The sequence below is a fragment of the Phyllostomus hastatus genome, unplaced genomic scaffold, assembly GCF_019186645.2.
Source record: "Phyllostomus hastatus isolate PE091 unplaced genomic scaffold, TTU_PhHast_1.1 phas_contig_38, whole genome shotgun sequence".
Taxonomy (NCBI): Eukaryota; Metazoa; Chordata; class Mammalia; order Chiroptera; family Phyllostomidae; genus Phyllostomus; species Phyllostomus hastatus.
This window is the reverse complement of record NW_025333869.1, coordinates 23,673,022-23,700,055: the sequence shown is the minus strand read 5'-3', so window position 1 is coordinate 23,700,055 and position 27,034 is coordinate 23,673,022. Positions and strand designations below refer to the sequence as shown.

The following is a 27,034-nucleotide window of genomic DNA, read 5'->3' as shown; positions in this document are numbered from 1 at the left end:
GGCTCTCAATTCTGTTCCATTGGTTTGCATGTCTGTTTTTTTCTGCCAATATCATGCTGTTTTGATTATTGTACCTTTGTAGTATAATTTGAAGTCAGGGAGTCTGATACCTCAGTTTTGCTCTTTTTCCCTCAGGATTGCTTTGGCTATTTATGTCTTTTGTGGTTCTATACAAATCTGATGATTTTTTTGTTCTACAGACTCCAGCAGAAGTAATGCCTGCTTGAGTGTGGTTGGTAGGGTTATAATATGGGTGTAATAATTTATAGTTTTAATTTGAACATTTCACCTAAAATGTCATATTGCGTGCTGGAGTGTGATATTGTTATATTATAGAATTACATGCTTATGATTTGGTAATAAAAGATTTTGTAATAAAAAGGGGCATTATTTGTGCCAGAGCCTGTATTTCTTTTTTTAAAAGTGCCATTGGGATTTGGATGGGGATTGCATTAAATCTGTATTTTGCTTTGTGTAATATGGTCATTCTAACTATGTCGATGGCCAACAGATATACAAAATGATGCTCAACTTCACTAGCTATTACAGAAACGCAAATCAAAACTACAATGAGATACTATCTCACACCTGTGAGAATGACTATCATCAACAAGAGAAATAATAACAAATGTGGGAGAGGTTGTGGAGAAAAAGGAACCATCATTCACTGCTGGTGGGAATTTAGACTCCTACAGCTGCTATGGAAAATGGTTTAGAGCACATAGCAGCACAATTTACAATAGTTAAGTGTTGGAAGCAACCTAAGTGTCCATCAGTACATGAGTGAATAAAAAAAACTGTGGTACATTTACACAGTGGAATATTACACAGCAGAAAGAAAGGAGCTCCTACTCTTCACAACAGCATGGATGGAACTGGAGAATATTATGCTAAATGAAATAAGCCAGGCAGTGAAAGACAAATACCATATGATCTCACAAATAAATGGAACCTAATCAACAAAACAAACAAGCAAGCAAAATACAACCAGAGACATTGAAATAAAGAACAAATTGCCAGTAACCAGAGGGTAGGGGGAAAGGGATAATAGGGAATAATAGGGGAAGGTCCATCAAGGAACATGTATAGAAGACACATGGACAAAGCCAAAGGGGGTAGGTTTGAGGGTGGGAGATGGAGATGAATGGGGTGGAGGGCCATGGTGGGCTGAAAATGCAGAAAACTGTACTTGAACAACAATAAAAAAATAATAATAATTAAAAAGGAGAAAAAAGACATAGAAACAATAGTGTCCTTTTATAGATGATTAAATAAAGAAGATATGGTACCTATACACAATAGAATACTTCTTGGCCATAAAAAAAGATGAAATAATGCCACTTGTGACACAATGGATGGACCTTGAGAATACCATGCTAAATGAAGTAAGGCAGGTAGAAAAAGTCAAGAACTGTATGATTTAACTCATATGTGAGCTATAAAACAGAAAGTAACAAATGAGCAAACAAGACAAAAAACCAAAACCTTATAGACATAACAGTTTGGTAGTTTCCAGAGGGAAAAGGGGATGGGAGAGAGGTAATAAAGGGTAAAAGGGGTCTAATATATATTTAACGTTGAGTAGTGAATACAATGTAATATATAGATGATGTATTATAGAATTGTACTCTTGAAACCTATATACTTTTATCAACCAGTGTCACCCCAATAAATTTAATTAAAAATGAAACTTCCTAGTTATACCACTTGGTATTCCCACCAGAAATGTTTGAGAATTCCAGTAACTGCATATCCTTTCTATAACTTTATTAATCTTCATCAGTCTTCTTAATTTTAGCAGGTCTAGTGGTAAACTGCACTGATTTTCAAATGCGAAACCAAACTTACAAACTACTTGGATTGGATAGCTTATCTTTTATATATGTTGCTAAAATTGATAGGCTATTTGTCAAGAATTTTTGTGTCTAGGTTCATGAAGTTTATTGCTATGCTCTCCTTGGATGGATTTGTCTGGTTTTGGTATCATGATGACAACTATTCTCAAACTTCAATAATGGAAGTATTCCCTCTTCTATTTTCTAAGTTTTTGATAGGAAGAGGGTAGGCCAGGAGTGTCTTTGTGAGAGATTTTTAATTACACATTTAGTCCTTAGGAGATATAGGGCTACTCAAATTTTCTCTTTGTTCCTGAGTAACCTTTTTATGCCTGTCAAGGTATTTACATTTCACCTAAGTTGTTGAATTTGTTGACATTAAGTTGTTAATAATTTTCCCTTACTATATTTCTAATATGGATAAGACTTGCAGCAGTGTCTCCTTTCATTCCTGATTGATGGGAATAGTTGTACAGCCAGATAAATTGGTACAATGTATCTTCTTTTTTTCTAATCAAATTTATCAATTTAATTGATCTTTTCAAAAAATCTCATATTGGTCTCATTAATTTTCTCTGTTCTTTGCTGTTCCCCATTGCATTGATTTCTATTCTGAAATTCATTATATTAGGGGTCTCTCTTTCACTGATAGAAGAAATAAAACTTACTTGTGCTTTTCATCATTACAATCTGAAAACATTTCCAAAGTACAGGGACAGACTAGCTCCATGCTACCACAGAAAACTGGTACTAAAGTGGCACCTAATAGTTGTTAAGGTAGTTCCTGCAGACCTGTTTCTCTGTGTACAGGATCTTAGGTCCTCAACAAAGAATTTATAGCAGTGTTCTCTGAAGACCATCAAGCTGTGTCTGGGAGGCTGTAGCACCTTCTGAATATGTAGCAGTTGGGGAGGTACAGGTTCCTTCATGCTGAAACAGGTCACAGCTCATTGACTGGGATGTAATCTGTACACTCGAAGTTGAGGTGACGAGTGAGAGGAAATCTATTGCCAAGCCCCACAGACATAGCTCCTGTCAAAGAAAAAAATCCTCCTGATCCACATATCCTTCTATTTCTTACAGGAAATTCGGCTCCATTATAATCTATAGCAGAGGTGTCAAACTCATTTTCACCCGGGGCTACATCAGCTTTGCAGCTGCTGTCAAAGGGCTGAAATAGTTTTAGGACTGTATAAATGTAACTACTCCTTAATTGTTAAGGAGTTGAAATTACATTAGACCCTTTGAAGGCAATTCTGAGGCTGATGTGGCCCCTGGTGAAAATGAGTTTGACATCCCTGATCTATAGGCCCACCATCACATATGCAATCCATCACTGAGCAAAACATGGCTACGCAGCACATGACTATATAACATATTATTGAAAATAATAAAAAGACATGAGTAGTATGAGGATCTGGAGGAAAAAGGTAACACTCTCATTATTGACAGATGACATGATAATCATATTCAAGAAAAAAACAATAGAATTAATAATGTGTTAGAATCAATGAGTCAAAGAAGACTGTTGTATACAAGTTAAATCTAAAAATAATAATATACAGTAGAAGAAAGCTAAGATGGCAGCCTAGGTAAACACAACTCATCTCCTCACACAACCACATCAAAATTACAACTAAACTATAGAACAATCATTATTCCGAACTGCCAGAAACTGAGCTGAATGGAGTCCTACAACTATGGAACTAAAGAAGAAACCACATCAAGACTGGTAGGAGAGGTGGAGACACAGAATGGGCTGGTTCCACACACACTTGTGGCAGATAAAAATCAGAAGGGATATCCCAGCCCCAAAACAGTCCCCCCACTCCCAGCCCAGTGTTCCAGTGCCAGGAAGATAAGTCCCCATAAATTCTGGCTCTAAAAACCAGTGAGGATTGAGGCTGTGGAAAACAGAAACTGCTGGATTCCCAGGCAGTTCCTCTTAAATGGCCCATACATGGGCCTATTCAGACTCATTCCCTCTGAGCTCCAGCACTGGGGCAGCAGCTTGAAAGACACCAGGGGCAGATGGGGCCAAACTGAAGTGTCTAGCATCAGGACGGGAGCTCAGGGGCAGCTTTCTTCCACAGAGACCTGCTGGCAGAGGCCATTGTTCCTTTTCTGAGCCCTCCCATCCCACAGAACTGGCAGACAGGTACCATATCTGAGACACTATCAATCTGGCTTTCACTATTTGCCCCACCCTGGTGATTCCATGAGGCTTTGACCCACCCAACTTATAGGCCCACCCAAGCTGTTAACAGTGGCTTTTCCATATAAATGATTTGTCTTGGCTCAGGCTTCAGATCTTCCTAAATCCTCTCAAACAAGCATCATCTGGCCCCAGGAAGTCCCTGTACCTCTTCCTAAATGCCCCAGGCCTGGCACTAGCAGCAGTAGGCCTTGGTTCACAGCATGGCCTCACTGGGGCACCTCCAAGCCCAATACAATTAGCAGTCATCTGTAGATCACTTTGTAGCTTATGCCAGGTGGCCCCTGACAGAACACAGGTGGTGGCTGACTATGACCAGCACCTCAAAGAAAGCCCCAGAGCCTGTGCATCCAATGCACAGCTACAGACCATGTCAGAGTACCACTACCCAACTCTTCCACAAGTGACACACTCAAGGGGCAGACTCAGTAGACACAAGAGGCCTGATGAAGTAAATTCTGCTCTGTGGAGTGGGCCCCTGCACAGCTGATCCTCCACAGTAGTCAGAGGGTGGTAGTCAGAGTTCATGGCCAGTCCTTGCAGCTGATCAACCTTAATAAATCCCTTCCATTGACCTGCCAATAGCAATCAAGGCTCAACTACAAGAGGAGAGTGTACACAGACCATACGGTGGGTACACCTCGAGTACTCAGCTTGAGTGATAGGAAAGGCTGTGCCACTAGACCATACAGGACACCAACTATGTTAGTCCACTCTACCAGGCCTGAGAGACATAGAGGTCAAAACACTGGTTATAAGGATGCTGAATGAACTTAGGAGAAGAGCAGATGAACTCAGAGAGAAATTCAATAGTGTAAAAAATTACATGGAAATCATAAAAAAGAACCAATCAGAAATGAAGCATATACTAACTGAAATGAACAATTTACAGGAATAAAGTGGAGTGGATGAAGCCAAGAATCAAATTGGCAATTTGGAATATAAGAGAGCAAAAAACACCCAATCAGAACAGCAAAAGGGAAAAAAAATCCAAAAAATGAGGATAGTGTAAGGAGCCTCTGGGACAACTTCAAGTATATCAACATTCACACCATGGGTGTGCCAAAAGGAAAAGAGAGACAGCAAGAAATTAAAAATCTCTTTGAAAAGATAATGAGAGAAAACTTCTCTAACTTGAAGGAAACTGGCTTAAAAGCTCAGGAAGCAGAAAGAGTACCAAACAAAATGAACCCAAAGAAGCCTACACCAAGACACATCATAATTAAGATGCCAAAGACTGAATCTTAATTCAGTCTTTATCTTCAGTCATAATTGAAATTATAAAGACTGAATCTTAAAAGCAACAACACAAAGTTGGTTATTTACTTACAATGGAATTCCCATAAGACTGTCACCTAATTTCTCAGAAGAAACTTCGCAGGCTAAAATGGATTGGCAAGAAATATTCATAGTCATGAAAAGCAAGGACCTACAACCAAGATTACTCTACCCAGCAAAGCTATCATTTAGAGTCAAAAGGCAGATAAAGAGCTTCCTAAACAAGAAAAAGCTAAAAGTTCATCATCATCAAACTATTATATTAAATGTTAAAGAGTTTTCTTTGAGAAGATGATAAAAAATATGAACAATAAAATGGCAACAAATACATATCTATCAACAATTGAATCTAAAAAACAAAATAGCCCTGGTTGGCGTGGCTCAGTGGACTGAGTGCCAGCCTGCGAACCAAAGGGTCGCCAGTTCAATTCTCAGTCAGGGCACATGCCTGGGTTGCAGGCCAGGTCCCCAGTAAAGGGTACACAAGAGATAACCACACATTGATGTGTCTCTCCCTGTTTCCCTCCCTTCCACTCTCTCTAAAAATAAATAAAAATTAAAAAAAAATTTTTTTAAATAAAAACAAAATAAACAAACAAGTAGAACAGAAACAGAATCACAGATACAGAGAATATTTTGGTGGTTGCCAGACACGAGGAAGGTTGGTGGATCAGGTAAAAAAGGTGAAAGGATTAAGTAGTACAAATTGATAGTTAAAGAATAGTCATAGGGGTATAAAGTACAGCATAGGAAACAGAGTAGCCAAAGAACACAAAGAACATATGTATGCATGACCCATGGACATGGACAATTGTGTGGGGTTGCCTGAGGGAGTGAGGTGGGTAGGTTGGAGGGGGGCAAAGAGGAAAAATTGGGATAACTCTAATAGCATAACCAATAAAATGCAATTAAAAAAAATTAAAAAAGAACAATAGTATACAGTAAAATCTAAAATGCATAAAATCAATAGCATAACCACTAAAAAATACCAACAATAACTGGCTAGAAAATAAAATTAAAATAAGACCCTATTATGATAACAATAGAATCTATAAAATATCTATGAATTACTTAAAGAGGGCCTCATTGGGGAGAATGTTAAAATTTCAGTAAAATACATAGAAGATGATACAAGTAAATGGGAAGATCTTAACATACTTGGATGGAAGAGTTTAAATAATATGTACATGTTAATTATCCCTAAATTAATCTATAAATACAATGTAGTTCAAATAAAAATTTCAACTGGATTTTTATATACTCTATAAACTCACTGTAAAATCCATATATGTGAATAAAGGTCCATGAATAGCTAAGTCTGGTATAAAAAAGCAAGTAAATTAGAGAAACTCATATACCAGATATTAAGGCATACCACAACAGCACAGCAATGAAGAGTGTGATGTTATTTTAAGATCAGATAAAAAAGACAGAATAAAGAGCTCAAAGACATATGGACCTTAAATCTAAGGGGGAAATATTATTGTTTAATTAATGATTTTGACAAAACTAGATCCTTATACGGAGAAAAATTAAATTGGATGCCCACCTAACATCACAACGATGAAATCTGGATAAAGATCTAAATGTAAAATTACCATGATAAAGTTAATTGAAGAAAATAAAATGAGACAGGAAGAACTACTAAAACAAAACTTCAAAGGCACAAAACTACAAAAGATAAAGGAACAATACAATCAACTAATTAAACCCAATTGATATCTATTGGAACAGTCAGTCAACAACAGCAGAATACACATTTTCTCAAGTATTTATAGAACATTTTTTCAAGAAAGGTCATATAACTAGATCATAAAACTGATCAAAATCAATGTTAAAGAATTCAAACCATGCAAAGTATGTTTTCTAATCACAATGAAATTAAATTAGAAATAAAAAACAATCATATATGGAAAAATCCCCAACTATTTAGAAAATAAAAAACATACTGCTAAAAAACCATGATTCCAGCCACTCAAATCCTACATATATCCAAAAGAAACAAAAACATATATCCATACAAAGACTTGTAGATGAACATCCACAGCAGCTTTATTTTAATAGCCCCAAACTGGAAAGAACCAAATATCTATAAACAGGTGAATAGATAAACATATTGTAGCATATTCATATAATGGGAAACTATTTAGCAATATAAAAGGATTAACTCCTGGTATAGGCAAAAGCATGTCTGAATCTCAAAATAATTATATGTATGTGAAAAAGTCAGACAAGAAAGACTATATACTGTGCAATTCTATTTAATTCCAGAAATTCTTGAAAATTCTAAATTTTTCTGGAATTCTAAAATTCTAGAAAATGCAAACTCATGTATGGTGACAGAAGCTAATTGGTTTTCTGGCAATGGGGGCAAGAAAAAAAGAGTATGAATGGGCACAAGGAAAGTGTGTGAGATTTTGGATATGTTCATTATCTTGATTGTCGTGCTATTTTCATAGGTGTGTTATGTGTCAAAACTTATTAAATTGTACATTTAAATATATTCAGTTTATGTAATATCAATTATACCTCAAACTATTGAAAGTATATGCACACAAAATAAGAATATGCAATAACATACAAATAAAATAACATATGCAAGAAACACATAAATAAAAACACACAGTAGAATGACCAAGTTCCTAAAGTGGAGAAAAAAAGAATGGCAATGAAGAACAGTGGAAAAAAGGGAGTGTACAAACACGTAAGTAAATTTAAGAATCACAAGAGAGGGACCTTATATGTTGGGGAAGAGAGTGAGGAGGAAAAAAAAGAAATTTAATCTGCTAGAATGATACTCCTTTTAGGGGTGCACAGAGATAGCAAATTCTCTAAGATAAAAAACACTGAATAGCAACATTAAAAGCTTTAGACTTTCAATCATGTCAACGAGGAAATATATTGGAGGATTCTTCCCTGGTATCCCTGGAACAACTCAAAACTCCACCTGTTCATTTCACAAATATTTACTGAATACCTACTATGTGCCTAGTTCCATTCAGAAGACCAGTAATTTTTTCCAATAGCTACTAATCATCTCCATTCCTTTGTCCTACCTGGGGGGGCTTCCACCTTGATTGCTATTGTAGAAGAACCACTAGTGATTCTCCAAGGACCAAAACTGGATTCTGTTTTCCCTCCTTCTTCAACGTACTCTACAGTACCAGTGCTCTTCTGCTTTGTTACTCGGGCCTGCTGCTGTTTGAAGGCCTCATGAAATGCCATTTCCATTCGAATACCATTGTTTTGAATTTCATAGTATATACCTGAAGAAAGAAAGATGCTGAAATAAATGTGACTGATTTGCCACCATCATCTACTGAAGAATTGTAATATTTCACTTACATTTTTCACATTTTTTACTAAAGTTGAATAACTACATGAAGAGCCATTAAACAGTAGAAAGACAAAGGAGAATCTTATAATGTAATAAAAACATATTCAGATCACAGGAAAATATCATACCAAGTAAAGTCCAGGCTATAACACTGGTTGGTTCCAAGCAAGTAGCATCCTCAAAGAAAATTTCTGCCTGCTCATAGTTCTCCAGCAGGACAGCCAGGACACCACACAGCAACAAGCTGAGGAGATAGCACCAACATGATTAACAGCATGATCCAGTATCACAGTCATGGAGAAAAGACCACTTCATATAGAAGTTTATCTGCTCCTACTCATTCCCCATCTCTCTTCACACATACCTGTGGATATGATTCTGGTTGAGGGAAAGGGCTTTCCGAAAACATTCTTGTGCTTTGATGTTGTCCTCAATTAGAAGGCAGAAGGCACCATAGTCCAACCAGTGTTCCAGGTTCTGGGGCTCACGAGCCAGCCTCTACAGCACGAAGTATCAGGAGAACCAAAGTTATTTTACACTGTTATATTTAATGCACATGACATCACACAGGAGCACTCCATAAATACTATAAGCTCTATGAAAGCAGAAACTATGGCTTCTTTTTTGCTTACCACTGACTTCTGAATGCCTAATACAGTCAGTGTTCTGGCTTACAGTCAAATCAATAAATATTTATTAAGAATAACCTAAAAATTGATTGCTTTCTGGTATTTGTGTTCTGGTTACTATAAGCTCATCCAATTACTTAGGAAGCTAATGACTGATTTTATGGTTCATATTAAAGATTCATATACATTTATTTTTGTCATAATCTTAATTGGAAAATGTGTTTATCTAAAAATATTCAAAAAAGCACCTCATAATAAATGAAAACTACAAAATATTGCTGAAAGAAGTTAAAGCAGACATAAATAAATAGAAACACACTCCACATTCATGGATTGGAAGACTTAATATGTTAAGATGTCAATACTACACAAATCAAATTACAGATTCAATGTAGTCTCTATCAAAGTCCTAATTTTTTTTGAGAAATAGAAAAACCCATCCTAAAATTGATATGGAATGTCAACGAAACCAAATAGCCAAAACAATCTTTAAAAAGAAAAATAAAACTGGAGAACTCACACTTACTGATTTCAAAACTTACAAAGCTAAGGCTTTTTTTTTTTCACAATAGGTTTGTCTCCAGAACACAGGTGTCATGAAAACCACCACTAATCAAAGCCAAAATGGGAAAGATAAACACTCATATTGACATCATTATCTTTGGACATGTAGACTCCAGCAAGACTACCATTACCGGCAATCTGATCTACAAATGTGGTGAGACTGACAAAGGAAACATTGAAAATTTTGAGGAGAAGAATGCTAAGATGGGGATAGGCTCCTTCAAGTATGCCTAAGTCTTGGATAAACTGAAAGCTGAATGTCAGTGTGGTAACACCATTGATGTTACCCTGTGGAAATTTGAGACAAGCAAATATTATGTGACCATTATTGATGCCCAAGGACACAGAGACTTTATTAAAAACATGATTAAAGGCACATCTCAGGCTGACTGTGCTGTCCTGACTGTTGCTGCTTATGTTGGTGAATGTAAAGAAGGTATCTCCAAGAATGGGCAGGCCCATGACCATGCCCTTCTGGTTTACACACTGGGTGTGAAACAACTGATTATTTGTGTTAAAATGGATTCCATTGAGTTGCACTACAGTCAGAAGAGATATGAGGGAATTGTTAAAGAAGCCAGTACCCACATTAAGAAAATCGGCCATAATCTTGACAGTAGCATTTGTGCCAATTTTTGGTTGAAATAGTGACAACAAGCTGGAGCCAAGTGCTAATATGCCTTGGCTCAAGGGATGGAAAGTCACCCATATGGCAATGGCAATGGAACCACACTGCTTGAAGCTCTGGATTGCATCCTGCCACCATGTCATCCAACTGACAAGCCACTGTGTCTGCCCCTCCAGCATGTCTACAAAATTGGTGGTATTGGTACTGTCCCTGTGGGCTGAGTGGAGACAGGTGTTCTAAACCCTGCATGGTGGTCACTTTTCCTTCAGTCAATGTTACAGCTTAAGTCAAGTCTGAAATCAAGTTTGAAATCACTATGAAGCTTTGAGTTAAGCCCTTCCTGGAGACAATGTGGGCTTCCATGTCAAGAACATGCCTGTCAAAAATAGTCATTGTGGCAATGTGGCTGATGACAGCAAAAAATGACCCATTAATGGAAGCAGCTGGCTTCTCAGCTCAAGTGATTATCCTGAGCCATCCAGGCCAAATAAGTGCTGGGTATGCACCTGTGCTGGCTTGTCACATAGCTCACACTGCTTGCAAATTTGCTGGGATGAAGGAAGTTGATCATCATTCTGGGAAAAGCTGGAAGATGGCCCAAAGTGTTTGAAATCTGGCAATACTGCCATTGTTGATATGGTTCCTGACAAGCCCATGCATGTTGAGACCTTCCCTGATCATCCTCTTCTGGACTGTTTTGCTGTTTGTGACATGAGACAGAGTTGCTGTGGGTGTCATCAAAGCAGTAGACAATAAGACAGCTGGAGCTGGCAAAGTTACCAAGTTGCCCAGGATGCTCAGAAGGCTAAATAAATATTATCCCTGAAACTTGCTATGCCAGTCTTAATCAGTGGTGGAAGAATGGTCTCAGAACTGGTTGTCTGAATTAGCCATTTAAATTTAATAGTAAAAGATTGGGTAATGATTACAATACATCATAAAAATCTTTAGAAGAAAGTGAAAATGTTTTAGACCATTTGGGGTTTTTGTATGGTATTTTTAAATTATTAGATTTTAAAATCAGTACAGAACTTTGAGACCCATTAAAACAAAGTTTAATGAGACTGGGGTGGTGAACACACAATACAATATATAGATCATGTAACCTATATAATTTTATTAACCAATGCCACCTCAATAAATTCAATAAAAAATAAAATAAATAAATCACATAGGTTAATGAGAAATAAATTACAAATTGGTGTGGTACTGGTATAAACACACACACAAAGACTAATGGAATAGAATAGACAGCCCAGAAATAAACTCTTGCATATATGGCCAAACTATTTTAGACAAAGGTATCAAGAACATTCAATAGGGAAAGTACATGGCCCTGGCCAGGTAGCTCAGTTGTTTAGAGCATTGTCCCAATATGCCAAGGTTGTGGGTTCGATTCCTAGTCAGGGCACATAGAAGAATGAACCAATTAATACATCGATAAGTGGAACAACAAATTCACGTTTCTCTCTCTCTCTTTCTCTCTCCCCCTTCTTCTCTTTCTCTAAAATAAATAAAGAAGGAAGGAAGGAAGGGAGGGTGGGAAGGACAGTCTTTTCAACAAATAGTTCTAGGGAAACTGGATATCTACATAGAAAAGAATAAAGTTGGACCCTTAGTTAACACTACATATAAAAAAAATAATTCAAATTAGATCAAAGGCCTAAACATAAGACCTAAAACTATAAAACTTTTAAAAGAAAACATAGGACAATAGCTTCAGCCATTGGACTTAACAATGATTTCTTGCAAATGATATCAAGGCACAGGCCACAAAAGAAAAAATAGACAAATTGAACTCCATAAATATTAAAAACTTTTGCACATCAAAATAAACTATCTACAGAGTAAATATATAACTCACAGTGATTTGGGGAGAAATGGGAAAGAATATTTGCAAACCATATATGTGGTAAGGGATTAATATTCAGAATATTGTAAATAAAGAATTCCTAAAACTCAATAAGAAAATGTTAAATGATCTGACTCAAAAATGGGCAAAGAACTTGAATAGATATTTTCCCAAAGATCTGATCTACAAATGGCCAAAATGCATAGGAAAAGAGGTTCAACATCACTAATTGTCAAGGAATCAAACCACAGTGAAATCCCACCTCTCACCCATTAGGATAGTTATTATCAACAAAACAGAAAATAACAACTGTTGATGAGGAGGTGGAGAAATTAGAACTCTTGTACAATGTGGGAATGTAAAATGAAGCCACTTTGGAAAACAATAAAGAAAAATTAAGCCACTTTGGTTCCTCAAAAAAATTAAAAATAGAATTGCTCTATGATACAATGATCCTACTTCTGTGTATATACTAAAAAATTAAAAGCAGAGCTTCAAAGATATATGTGTATATCCATATTCATAGAAGCATTATTTATAATAGCTAAAAGGTACAAGCACAAGCCCACTGACAGATATATGGATGAGTGAAATGTGGTATAACACACAAGGGAATATTATTTAACCCTAAAAAGGAAAGAAATTCTGACATAGGCTTCAATATGGATGAACCCTTAAGAATATATACTGATTAAATAAGCCATTTACAATGGGATATAATGCTTTATTTTTTTAATTTAAAAAATATTTAAAAATACATTATATTGATTGTGCTATTACAGTTGTCCCATTTTCCCCCCTTCATTCCCCTACACCCTGCACACCCTCTCCCACCCACATTCCCCCCCTTTAGTTCATGTCCATGTGTCATAAGTTCTTTAGCTTCTACATTTCCCATACTATTCTTATCCTCCCCCCATCTATTTTCTACCTACCATCTATGCTACTTATTCTCTGTACCTTTTCCTCCCCTCCTCCTCCCACTTCCCTGTTGCTAACCCTCCATGTGATCTCCATTTCTGTGATTCTGTTCCTGTTCCAGTTGTTTGCTTAGTTTCTTTTTGTTTTTGTTTTAGGTGTGGTTGTTAATAATTGTGAGTTTGCTGTCATTTTACTGTACATGTTTTTTATCTTCTTTTTCTTAGATAAGTCCCTTTAACATTTCATATAATAAGGATTTAGTAATGATGAACTCCTTTAACTTGACCTTACCTGGGAAGCACTTTATCTGCCCTTCCATTCTAAATGAAAGCTTTGCTGGATAGAGCAATCTTGGATGTAGGTCCTTGCCTTTCATGACTTGGAATACTTCTTTCCAGCCCCTTCTTGCCTGCAAGGTCTCCTTTGAGAAATCAGCTGACAGTCTGATGGGAACTCCTTTGTAGGTGACTGTCTCCTTTTCTCTTCCTGCTTCTAGGATTCTCTCCTTCATTTTTACCTTGGCTAATGTAATTATGATGTGCCTTGGTGTGTTCCTCCTTGGGTCCAACTTCTTTGGGACTCTCTGAGCTTCCTGGACTTCCTGGAAGTCTATTTCCTTTGCCAGATTGGGGAAGTTCTCCTTCATTATTTGTTCAAATAACTTTTCTACTTGTTGCTCTTCCTCTTCCCCTTCTGGTACCCCTATAATTTGGATGTTGGAATGTTTAAAGATGTCCTGGAGGTTCCTAAGCCTCTCCTCATTTTTTTGAATTCTTGTTTCTTCATTCTTTTCTCATTGGATGTTTCTTTCTTCCTTCTGGTCCACTCCATTAATTTAGGTCCCAGTTTTCTTCCCATCACTATTGGTTCCCCGTGCATTTCCTTCATTTCACTTAGCATAGCCTTCATTTTTTCATCTAATTTGCAACCAAATTCAACCAATTCTGTGAGCAACCTGATCACCAGTGCTTTGAACTGTGCATCTGATAGGTTGGCTATCTCTTCGTCGTTTAGTTGTATTTTTCTGGAGCTTTATCTATTCTTTCATTTGGGCCATTTTTTTTTTGTCTTGTTGCACCTGTTAGTGAGGGGCAGAGCCTTAGGTGTTCACCAGGGTGGGGCAACCCAGTTTCTGGGTTGTGACGTTGTATGTGGGGGTGGGGTCCAAGAGGGAACAATAGTGCTTGCTCTGCTCTCTGTCGGATTTCAGTCCCTTCCACAGCTTCCCCCAAGCAAACTGGGACTTGCCAGTGCCGATTCCCCTGCGGGTGGGCTCCTGTATGTTCTAAGACCCTGTGGGTCTCTCCAACAAACTCCCCTGTGAAACTGGGGGTCTCTCCCAGCACCTCAATCCCCACAGGTGTTTTCAATTGGTGTTTTGAGGCTCTACTTCCCCGCACTGGGACCCTGGGTTGGAAGGTCTGTCTCACTTCCCAGTTTTGCCTGGTTTACCTGCTCGCAAGAATGTGAGACAGCCTGGTCAGCCAGTCGCCTTGCACACTGTGCCCCACTTCACAATCACCATCTCGCTGGGTCTGCCCGTTGCCACACTGCACCTGGGGTTTGTCAGCCACTGCCCTGCACACCTGGTGCCACTGCTTTTTTTGCCTCAACCTTCTCTGCCTAGTCTCCAACTCCACCCCTCCTACCTGTCTGGATGAATGTGTCTATTTTAACTCCTTGGTTGTTGAACTTCCATACAGTTCAATTTTCTGTCAGTTCTGGTTGTTATTTTGTTTCTAAATTGTTGTCCTTATTTTGGTTGTGCAAGGAGGCACAGTGTGTGTCTACCTATGCCTCCATCTTGGCTGGGAGCCAACACACTTTATTTATACAGACTAATGTTTTGAACTATTTGAGGTCTAAATGTTCCTTTGTCAATTAATTTAGAATTTAGAAAATATTTTCTACTGAAAAAATTATAAATGTGAAGAGATGTTCAAAATCACTAGTCATTAGAGAAATGCAAAACAAAACTACAATGAGATACCACTTCAACCCTTTTAGAATGGCTATAATTTTTTTTAAACATTGGACAATAACAAGCATTAGGAAGAATGTGGAGAAAATGAAACTTTCATCCATTACTGGTGGGAATGTAAAATATTAGTACAGCCTTTTGGATAACAGTTTGGCAGCTCCTCAGAAAGTTAACCACAGAGTTTACCATATGACATAGCAATTCCACTTCTTACTATATATCAAGAGAACTGAAAATATCCATTCATACAAAAACTTACATACTTTATACATGAATGTTCATAGCAGCATTATTCATAAGAGCTAAAAAGTCAAAATCAGTCAAATGCCCATCAATAATGAGTGAAGAAACAAAATGTGGTGTATCTATGCAATGGAATGTTATTCACCATAAAAAGGAATAAAATACTTCTACATGCTACATGAATGACCCTCAAAAACATTATGCTAAGTGGCTATAGCCAGTTGGCATAGTTGGTTGGAGCATTGTTCCATACACCAAAATATTGCAGGTGCAATCCCAGTCATGGCACACACCAGGTTGCAAGTTTGATCTCCAGTTAGGGTGTACATGGGAGGCAACCAATCAATGTTTCTCTCTCACATTGATGTTTCTCCCTCTCCCTCTCTCTCTCTTTCTCTCCTCCCCTATCCCCTTCTACTTTCTCTCTCTCTCTCTCTCTCTAAAATCAGTGAGCATACCCTTGGGTGAGGATTTAAAAAATTATACTAAGTGAAAAAAGGTAGGCACAAAAGACCTCCAATTACATGATTCCATTCATATAAACTATCTACAATAGGCATATCTATATATCTCACAATTTAAAGTAAATTAGCAGTTGCCTCAATCAGAGGGTAAAGAGGAATGGAGAGTGACTGTTAATGCAAATTCTTTAAAATTAAATTGTGGTACTTCTGTGAACCTAAAACTTCTTTAAAAAGTCAATTGTAAGTACAGTAGAAGTAATATAGTCAATAATATTGCAGTAAGTATGTATGGTCCCAGGTGAGTACTAGAAATATCAGGAGAACACCTTGTAAAGTATATGATTGTGTAATCACTATGCTGTATAACTCAAACCAATGCAAAATAATACTGAAAGTAAACTATAATTGAGAAATAAAAGACTAAAAAATAAAAATAATGAAAAATATCTATTAAAAGATTGTGGTGATGGTTGCACAACTTTGTAAATACAGTATAGTACATAATACTGTATACTTTCAATGACTGAATGTTATGGCAGGTGAATTATATCTCAATAATGAAATAAATATAAATGAAGGTTTGGACCATGTTTTCATATGTTTTTATTTAGCTCATGATGCATGTGGTAGGCAGTACTAAAAGAACTAGAGGACTCAATTGTCATTCATAACACATTGTAAGGGCTCAGTAAATGTTTGCTGAATTTGTTGAATACACAGGTTTTATTTTTTAATTATTTATAAGAAATTAATGTTTTCCTTTGTATACAGTTTTAAGAATTTTAACACATGTATACCTTCATGTTACCACCATCAAAATCAAAATACAGAACAGTTCTAACCACCCCAGAAAACTTCATTGTACCATCTTTTTATAGTCATCTTTTCCGCTACCCATAAATTTTGGCAACCAGTAATCTGTTATCTATCATTACAGTTTTGCCTTTCCAAGGATGTCACATAAATGGAACTATACAGTGTGTAACCTTTGGCACTGGCTTCTTTCACTTAGTATAATGCCAAGTAGTTGTATGTCTCGGTTCATTTCTTTCATTGCTGAGTAGCATCTCATATGGATTATCGTGGTTCATCTATTCACACTTTGAAGAATATTTTAGTTTCTTCTGGTTTTGGAAGTTATGACTAGAGCTGCTATAAGCATTTGTATATATAAGATTTCATTTCTTTAAGGTAAATACACAAGAATGGGTCAGATGGTACATGTACAAGAAACTGCAAAACTACTTTCCAGAGTAGCTATATCACTGTACATTTCCTTCACCAAAGTTTCAAGATTTCAGTTGCTTTTTATCATCACCAGTACCTGGTATTGTCAGCACTTTTCATTTTAGGTATTCTAGCAAGTATGCAGTGGCATCTCATTCTGGTTTTAATTTGCATTATCTAATGGCTAATGATGTTGAACATCTTTTCATGTTATTTATCATACTTAATTCCTCTTTAGTAAAGTGTCTATTCAATTTCTTTGCTCATTTTTATTTGGTTGTTTTTTATTGTTGAGTCTTGAGAGTTCTTATTATTCTGGAAATGAACCCTGTGTCAGATGTATGTTTTGCATAGATTTTCTTTTGGTTCTTTTCCTTAACAGTGTGTTTCAGAGAGCATATGTTTTTAATTTTGATTATAAATTAATCAAAAAGTGAAAAAGTTCCATTTATCAAAAATTTTTGATAAATAATGATTTGATATCATGTCTAAGAACTCTTCACCTAATTCCAAGTCATAAAGATTTTCTCCTTTGTGTTCTTCTAAAAGTTTTATAGTTTTATATTTTACATTCAGACCTATGATCAATTTTGAGTTGATTTTAATACATTTGAGGTTTAGGTCAAGTGTTCATTCTTTTTAACATTATGACCAACTGTTCTAACACCATTTTTTGAAAAGGCTATCCCTTCTCCATGGAATTTCTTTTATACTTTTGTCAAAAATATAATAGCTTTATTTGTATGGACCAATTTTTGGACTCTTATTGATCTGTGTGTCTGTCCTTTCACTAATCAGGTTGGATTTTTAAATAACCAAGAACCACTATTTATTGTACCCATATTGTACAAATAAGAGTAACAACAACCACCAGGAAGGTGTTTAATTACCTCTTCATAATATGCAGCTGCCATTCCAAAGTTCTCATTGACTTCTGCTTCAAACGCAAAGAGTCGAAGCTGTTCACTAGTTGTACGAATGGCTGGGACAGCACCTTGGACATCATCTGGCATGGTCTTGTCAACATCAAGATGTTAGGCAGACAAAATGAAGCAATTACAAGTAGAGAAGTTTTATAAGAATAAACCAGATGCAAGACTCCAGTCATGAGGTCTAAATTGATTTTAAAGTTTCTTACAGTCTTGCCAATACAGTAAGAGACAGAGAGTGAAGCAAAAGAAATACCAATGATGAAAGGGAAGCTCAGTTATCTAACTATCATGGAAGTGAGTAAAAATCACTTAAGGCAGAACTGCTTTCCTCAGTCCTCAGGGAAGTCAGTATCGAACACTTTCTCTAGGGTACAGATATATTATAATTTTTTAGGTGTCATGACATGAAAAAAGATTGACACATACTAACTAGAGTCTTCAAATGTCAAGAAAACAGGAGGCTAAGGGTAAAGCTTTGGAAGCCATACCTATACTTATGAGATGTATAGACAGATAGACACTACAAAGAAGACAGTATAGAAATGGTCAGAAATGTAGGGAGACACCCAGAAAATAATATATCTAATATACCCAGATAGGAAAGCAAGTCTTGTATAATAAATAATCTGGGTTAGAAGCTATGACCAAAGAAGACCCCCCAAAATTCCTTAATTAGAAGTAAAAATAATATCAGTGACTTTAATAAGTAGAGTTGCTAAGAGATGTGATGAGTAAAGCTAAATTTGAGATGGGCCAAACAGAACTACTGATAATTAATTAATTAATGCCTCTGTTCTTGTTCTTTTTAATTTTGATGATCTTGACCTCCAAATCCCTCCAGCAACACACTTCCATACTAAAACCAAAACTCTGCCTCAATTAACCCACTACCAGAACCCACACTCAGCCTGCTGCCTTTTTTTCACTTAGTCCCCTAAAAACTGCTCTCTGACTTCATTTCCTGCACTTCCAATATGCCCATAATTTCCCAAGTGGATAAGCCTAGACTTCATGATCATCCATCCATACTACTCTGTCACCAGCATACCAAGTCCCAGGCATCCTCTTCCTCCCGAAATTGTCCTGCAAACTCCCAAATTAAAACACTCCTACAATCTGGCCTCATTTTTAGGTAGGAGCTGATATCTGGTCCTAAGGAAAACTGCATACAACATAAAGATATCTGAGCTGCCATAGACTCTTCTGACATTCAATCTTAGCTGAAGGCTTTTAATACCCTCAGCAATCTATGTATTTGTCATTGTTCAGCAACATATGTCACAATGCTATGCAGTATCGACATTTTTTCTTTTTCTTCAAACTTTTTGTTCAACCCTTCTCCCCTCCACTTTCAGTAAAGATGTTACTTCACAAACAAAATAGAAATCATTAGGCAAGAAATCCCTCAACTTTTGAACACTATACCAAAATTGTTTATTTATGCATCCACTATATCTCTTTCCTTTCAGCATCAGAGGAAGAGGCAGAACCAAACTTCTTTCTAAAAATTTTTAAAAATATATTTTATTGATTATGTTATTACAGTTGTCCCATTTTCCCTGTTCACTCCCCTCCCCCCTCCCCCCTCCTACCGACATTCCCCCCCTTTAGTTCATGTCCATGTGTCATACTTATAAGTTCTTTAGCTTCTACATTTCCCATACTATTCTTATCCTCCCCCCATCTATTTTCTACCTACCATCTATGCTACTTATTCTCTGTACCTTTTCCTCCCCTCCTCCTCCCACTTCCCTGTTGCTAACCCTCCATGTGATCTCCATTTCTGTGATTCTGTTCCTGTTCCAGTTGTTTGCTTAGTTTCTTTTTGTTTTTGTTTTAGGTGTGGTTGTTAATAATTGTGAGTTTGCTGTCATTTTACTGTACATGTTTTTTATCTTCTTTTTCTTAGATAAGTCCCTTTAACATTTCATATAATAAGGATTTAGTAATGATGAACTCCTTTAACTTGACCTTACCTGGGAAGCACTTTATCTGCCCTTCCATTCTAAATGAAAGCTTTGCTGGATAGAGCAATCTTGGATGTAGGTCCTTGCCTTTCATGACTTGGAATACTTCTTTCCAGCCCCTTCTTGCCTGCAAGGTCTCCTTTGAGAAATCAGCTGACAGTCTGATGGGAACTCCTTTGTAGGTGACTGTCTCCTTTTTCTCTTCCTGCTTCTAGGATTCTCTCCTTCATTTTTACCTTGGCTAATGTAATTATGATGTGCCTTGGTGTGTTCCTCCTTGGGTCCAACTTCTTTGGGACTCTCTGAGCTTCCTGGACTTCCTGGAAGTCTATTTCCTTTGCCAGATTGGGGAAGTTCTCCTTCATTATTTGTTCAAATAACTTTTCTACTTGTTGCTCTTCCTCTTCCCCTTCTGGTACCCCTATAATTTGGATGTTGGAATGTTTAAAGATGTCCTGGAGGTTCCTAAGCCTCTCCTCATTTTTTTGAATTCTTGTTTCTTCATTCTTTTCTCATTGGATGTTTCTTTCTTCCTTCTGGTCCACTCCATTGATTTGAGTTCGTTTCCTTCCCGTCACTATTGATTCCCTGTACATTTTCCTTCATTTCACTTAGCATAGGCTTCATTTGTTCATCTAATCCGTGACCAAATTCAGCCAGTTCTGTGAGCATCTGATCACCAGGGCTTTGAATTGTGCATCTAATAGGTTGGCTATCTCTTTGTCGCTTAGTTGTATTTTTTCTGGAGCTTTGATCTGTTCTTCCATTTGTGCTTTTTTTTTCTTGTTTTGATGCACCTGTTACGTATGATGGGTGGAGCCTTAGGTGTTCACCAGGGTGGGGCAACCCAGTTTCTGGGTTGTGACGCTGTATGTGGGGCAGGGGTCCAAGAAGGAACAATAGCACTTGCTCCAGTCTGCCGGATTTCAGTCACTCTCCCCCACCACTGCACCACCACCAAGCAAACTGGGCCCTTCTGGTGCTGATTCTCATGTGGGTAGGTTTGTGTATGTTCTAGGACCCTGTGGATCTCTCCAACGAAATCTCCTCTGAGGCTGGGAGTCTTTCCCAGCACCTCAACCCCCACAGGTGTTTTCAACTGGTGTTTTGAGGCTTTATTTCCCCGTGCTGGGACCCTGGGTTGCTCAGTCTGTCTCACTCCCCAATTTCTCCTGGTTTATCTGCGTGTGAATGTGAGACCGCCCCCTCCCCCAGCTGCCTTTTGCGCTGTGCCCCTCCACAATCCACCACCTTTCTGGGTCCGCCAGCCACCACTTTGCCAAGACCCCTTTCTGCCTGGCTGCCAGACTCCACCCCTCCTACCAGTCTGGATGAATATTTCTTCTTTAACTCCTTGGTTGTCAGACTTCCATACAGTTCAATGTTCTGTCGGTACTGGTTGTTTTTTGTTTCTAAATTGTTATTGTCCTTCTTTTGGTTGTGCGAGGAGACAGTGTGTCTACCTACACGTCCATCTTGGCCAGAAGTCCCAAACTTCTATTTCAAGGTTAACTCTTCCATCTAAACTCATTTTTTAACATTTTTAACATTTTTATTTTTATTGTTGTTCAAGTACAATTGTCATCATTTTCACCCCACCATGCCCCTTTCCCCACCCATCCCCACCTCCCACGGTTTGGTTTTGTTCATGTGTCCTTCATACATGATCCTGGATGGCCCTCTCCATTATCCCCTATTATCCCTGTCCCTCCTTCTCTCTGATTACTGAGAGATTGTTCTTTATTTCTGTGTCTCTGATTGTATTTTGCTTGCTTGCCTGTTTTTTTTTTTATTAGGTTCCACTTATAGGTGAGATCATATGGTATTTCTCTTTCACTGCCTGGCTTAGTTCACTTAGCATAATGCTCTCCAGTTCCATTTATGCTGTTGTAAAGGGTAGAAACTCGTTCTTTCTGCTGCATAGTATTCCACATGTAAATGTGCCATAGTTTTTTGATCCACTTGTTTACTGATGGGCACCTAGGTTGCTTCCAGCAATTGGCTATTGTAAGTTGTGTTGCTATGAACATTGGGCTGCATAGGTTCTTCTGAATTGGCGTTTCAGGATTCTTAGGGTATAATCCCAGCAGTGAATTGCCAGGTCAAAAAGCATATCCATTTTTAGTTTTCTGAGGAAATCCCATTCTGTTTTCCAAAGTGACTGCACTAGTCTGCATTCCCACCAACAGTGCACTAGAGTAAAGTCTTAACCCTTTCCCATTTGCACACCCTGGGCTTGCCACTGACTATCCCCTTTTCCTCTGTTTTCACAGTCTCTGCCAACTCCTTTTCCCAAACCAGCACACATGCTAAAGTCTTTTCCATCTTTTAAAAAAAAATCTCTGTAATTTCTAGCTACTTTCCAACTTCTTCCCTTCATCCTCCAATTTTTTAATGTATATTCACTTGTTTCCTAAATATTCATTTACTCCTCAATTCACTATAAATTGAATCCACTTCAATTTGTACAGTGAAATTATCATATAAAGGTTAACAATAATCTCTTTATTGTCAAATCCAATGAAAAAATTTCAAATTGTTTCTTTTTCCCTTAGTTTTCTTGAGATTTAGTTGTCATACGTCACTGTATGAGTTTAAGGTGCACAGCATGACGGTTTGACTTACATATATTGTGAAATGATTACTGCAACAAGTTTATTTTTTAAAGTATATTTTATTGATTATGTCATTACAGTTGTCCCAATTTTTCCCTTTATCCCCGCTCTGCCCCCCCCCACACACACTCCTACATCACCCCTGCCCAGTACACGTCTGTGGGTTGTACATATAAGTTCTTTGGCTTCTCTATTTCCTATACTAAATATTCTTAACCTACCCCTGTCTATTTTATGCCTACCAATTATGATTCTTATTCCCTGTACCTTACCAACCCCATTCTCCCCCTACCTCTCCCCATTGATAACCTTCCATGTGATCATTATTTCTGTGATTCTGTTCCTGTTTTAGTTGGTTGCTTAGTTTTTGCTTCTGTTTTCTTAGGTTCAGTGGTTGCTTGCTGTGATTTGTTATCATTTTATTCTTCATAGTTATCTTTTTCTATTTCTTAGATAAGTCCCTTTAACATTTCATATAATAAGGACTTAGTGATGATGAACTCCTTTAACTTGACCTTACTTGGGAAGCACTTTAACTGCCCTTCCATTCTAAATGAAAGCTTTGCTGGATAGAGTAAACTTGGATGTAGGTCCTTGCCTTTCATGACTTGGAATACTTTCCAGCCCCTTCTTGCCTGTAAGGTTTCTTTGAGAAATCAGCTGATAGTCTTATGTGCACTCCTTTGTAGGTAACTGTCTCCTTTCCTCTTGCTGCTTTTAAGATTCTCTCCTTATCTTTAATCTTCATAACTTAATTATGTGCCTTGGTGTGTTCCTCCTTGGGTCCAATTTCTTTGGAACTCTGGGTTTCCTGGACTTCCTGGAAATTTATTTCCTTTGCCACTTGGGGGAAGTTTTCCTTCATTATTTTTTTTCTTTTGTGTGTGTGTGTGTGTGTGTGTGTGTGTGTGTGCTTGTTTGTTTGTTTAAAATTTTATTTTAATAATTGTTCAAGTACAGTTTTCTGTCCTTTACTCCCGTCTGAGCCTACCCACCCATCCCTCCCCACCTCCCTCCCATTTCCATCCCCCCTAGTTTTTGTCCATGTGTCCTTTATATTTGTTCCTGTAAACCCTTCCCATTCACCCCTGAAATTCCCTCCCCTCTCCCCTCTGGTCACTGTCAGCCTGTCCTCTATTTCAGTGTCTTTGGCTATTATTTGCTTATTTGTTTGTTTTGTTGTTTAGGTTCCTGTTAAAGGTGAGATCATTTGTCTTTCACTGCCTGGCTTATTTCCCTTAGCATGATGCTTTCCAGCTCCATCCATGCTGTTGCACAGTGTAGGAGCTCCTTCTTTCTTTCAGCTGCATAGAATTCCATTGTGTAAATGTACCATAGTTTTTTGATCCATTCATTTACTCATGGGCATCTAGGTTGCTTCCAGCACTTGGCTATTGTAAATTGTGCTATGAACATTGGGATGCAAAGGTTCTTCTGGATTGGTGTTTTAGTATTCTTAGGATATAGTCCCAGCAGTGGAATTGCTGGGTCAAAAGAAAGATACATTTTTAGTTTTCTGAGAAAATTCCATACTGTTTTCCATAGTGGTTGTACCAGTCTGCATTCCCACCAACAGTGCAGTAGGGTCCCCTTTTCTCCACAACTTCTCCAACACTTGTTGTTTGTTGCTTTGTTTATGATGGCCATTCTGACTGGTGTGAAGTGGTATCTCATTGTGGTTTTAATTTGCATCTCTCTGATACCTAGCAATATTGAGCATCTTTTCATGTGTCTCTGGATCCTTTGTGTGTCCTCCTTGGAGAAGTGTTCAAGTCCTTTGCCCATTTTTTAATTGGGTTGCTTGTCTTCGTAGAGTGGAGTTGTGTAAGTTCCTTATATATTTTGGAGATTAAACCCTTGTCTGAGGTATCATTAGCAAATATGTTTTCCCATACAGTTGGTTCTCTTTTTATTTTAATATTGTTTTCTTTAGCCATGCAGAAGCTTTTTATTTTGTTGAGATCCCATTTGTTTATTTTTTCCTTTATGTCCCTTGTTCTAGGGGACAGTAAAGGAAATGTCAGTGAAAATGTTGCTGCGTGAAAAATTTGAGATTTTCTTGCCTATGTTCTCCTCTAGGACTTTGTGTCATGGTTTATATTTAAGTCTCTTATCCACCTTGAATTTATTTTTATGTATGGTGTAAGTTGGTGCTCGAGTGTCATTTTTTTGCATGTAGCTGTCCAGTTCTCCCAACACCATTTGTTGAAGAGGCTATTTTTACTCCATTTTATGTTGCTGCCCCCTTTGTCAAATATTAATTGACCATAGAGACTTGGGTTTATTTCTGGGCTCTCTGTTCTGTTCCATTGGTCCATATGGCTGTTTTTATGCCAGTACCAGGCTGTTCTGACTACAGTGGCCTTGTAATACAGTTTGATATTTGGTATTGTGATCCCTCCTACTTTACTCTTCTTTCTCAAAATTGTAGCAGCTATTCAGGGTCGTTTACGGTTCCATATGAATTTTTGAAGTGTTTGTTCTATATCTGTGAAATATGCTATTGGTACTTTAATAGGTATTACAATAAATCTGTAAATTCTTTGGGATGGACATTTTGATTATGTTAATTCTTCCAATCCATGAACACAGTTTATGTTTCCATTTGTTTGTGTCTTCTTTGATTTCTTTCTTCAGTACTGTATAGTTTTCTGAATACAGGTCTTTTACCTTTTTGGTTAGGTTTATTCCTAGGTATTTTATTTTTCTTTTTGCTATATTGAACGGGATTTTTTCTTGGTTTCTGCTTCTGCTGTTTCATTGTTGGTGTACAGAAATGCCTTTGAGTTCTGGATATTGATTTTGTATCCTGCTGTTTTGCCAAATTCATTTATTAGGTCAAGTAGTTTTTTGGCTGAGTCTATAGGATTTTCTATGTACACTATCATGTCATCTGCAAACAGTGACAGTTTTGTTTCCTTCTTTTTGATTTGGATGTCTTTTATTTCTTTTTCTTGTCTGATCGCTGTGGCTGAAACTTCCAATACTATATTGAATAGAAGTGGTAAAAGTGGACAACCTTGTCTTGTTCCTGATCTTTGTGGAAAAGATTTTAGTTTTTGCCCATTGAGTATGATGTTGACTGTAGGTCTCTCATATGTGGCCTTTATTATGTTGAGGAATGCTCCCTCTATTCCCACTTTGCAGAGTGTTTTTAGCATAAATGGGTGCTGTACCTTATCGAATGCTTTTTCTCATCTATTGATATGATCATGTGATTTTTGTCTTTGCTTTTGTTTATGTGATGTATTACATTTACTGATTTGCGAATATTGTACCATGCTTACATTCCTGGGATGAATCCCACTTGGTCATGGTGTATGATCTTTTTAATGTATTGTTGGATGCAGTTTGCCAATATTTTGTTGAGGATTTTAGCGTCTATGTTCATCAGCTATATTGGCCTGAAGTTTTCTTTCTTTGTTGTGTCTTTATCTGGTTTTGGGATTAGGATGATGCTGGCTTCATAGAAAGAGTTTGGGAGTCTTCCATCATTTTGGATTTTTTTGAATAGTCTGTGAAGGATAGGGATTAACTCTTCCTTAAATGCTTTATAGAATTCCCCTGTGAAACCATGTGGTCCAGGGCTTGTGTGTCGGGAGTTTTTTTATTACTGCTTTAATTTCATCTGCTGTTATTGGTGTGTTCAGGCTTTCTGCTTCTTCTTCATTGAGTTTTGGAAGATTATATTTTTCTAGAAATTTGTCCATTTCACCTAGGTTTTCAAATTTCTTGGCATACAGTTCTTCATAGAAATGTCTTACAATCCTTTGTATTTCTGTGGTATCAGTTGCAGTCTCTCCTCTTTCATTTCTGGTTGTGTTTATTTGGGTTTACTCTCTTTTTTTCTTAATGAGCCTGCTTAAAGGCTTGTTGATTTTGTTTATCTTTTCAAAGAACCAGCTCCTGGATTCATTGATCCTTAGAATTGTGCTTTTAGTCTCTATGTCATTTAATTCTGCTCTGATCTTGGTTATTTCCTTCCTTCTACTTGCTCTGAGCTGTCTTTGTTATTGTTCCTCGAGTTCTTGTAGATGTAGGGTTAGGTATTTGTTTAAAATGTTTCTATCTTTTTTAAGTGGGCCTGTATAACTATGAACTTCCCTCTCAGGACTGCCTTCGCTGTGTCCCATAACTTTTGGGTTGTTGTGAGTTCATTTTCATTTGTTTCCAGAAACTTTTTGATTTCTTCCCTAATTTCATTCTTGACCCATTTGTTGTTTAACAGTATGCTATTCAATCTCCATGATTTTGGGTGTTTTGGGGTTTTTTCCTTGGGGTTGGTTTCTAGTTTCATTCCCTTGTGATCTGAGAAGATGCTTGGTATGATTTCAATTTTCTTGAAT

The 27,034-nt window shown here is 37.3% G+C and overlaps 1 protein-coding gene across 1 annotated transcript in view; it reads right to left on the bottom strand.

Moving 5' to 3' along the window:
- CFAP70 (cilia and flagella associated protein 70) overlaps positions 1 to 27,034 on the bottom strand; it is a 120,055-nt gene that overhangs the window by 37,129 nt on the left and 55,892 nt on the right. The window contains 4 exon segments of the mRNA XM_045842232.1: positions 8,385 to 8,594; positions 8,794 to 8,909; positions 9,030 to 9,163; positions 18,065 to 18,190. Of these exon segments, the coding sequence (XP_045698188.1) occupies positions 8,385 to 8,594; positions 8,794 to 8,909; positions 9,030 to 9,163; positions 18,065 to 18,190 (586 nt within the window).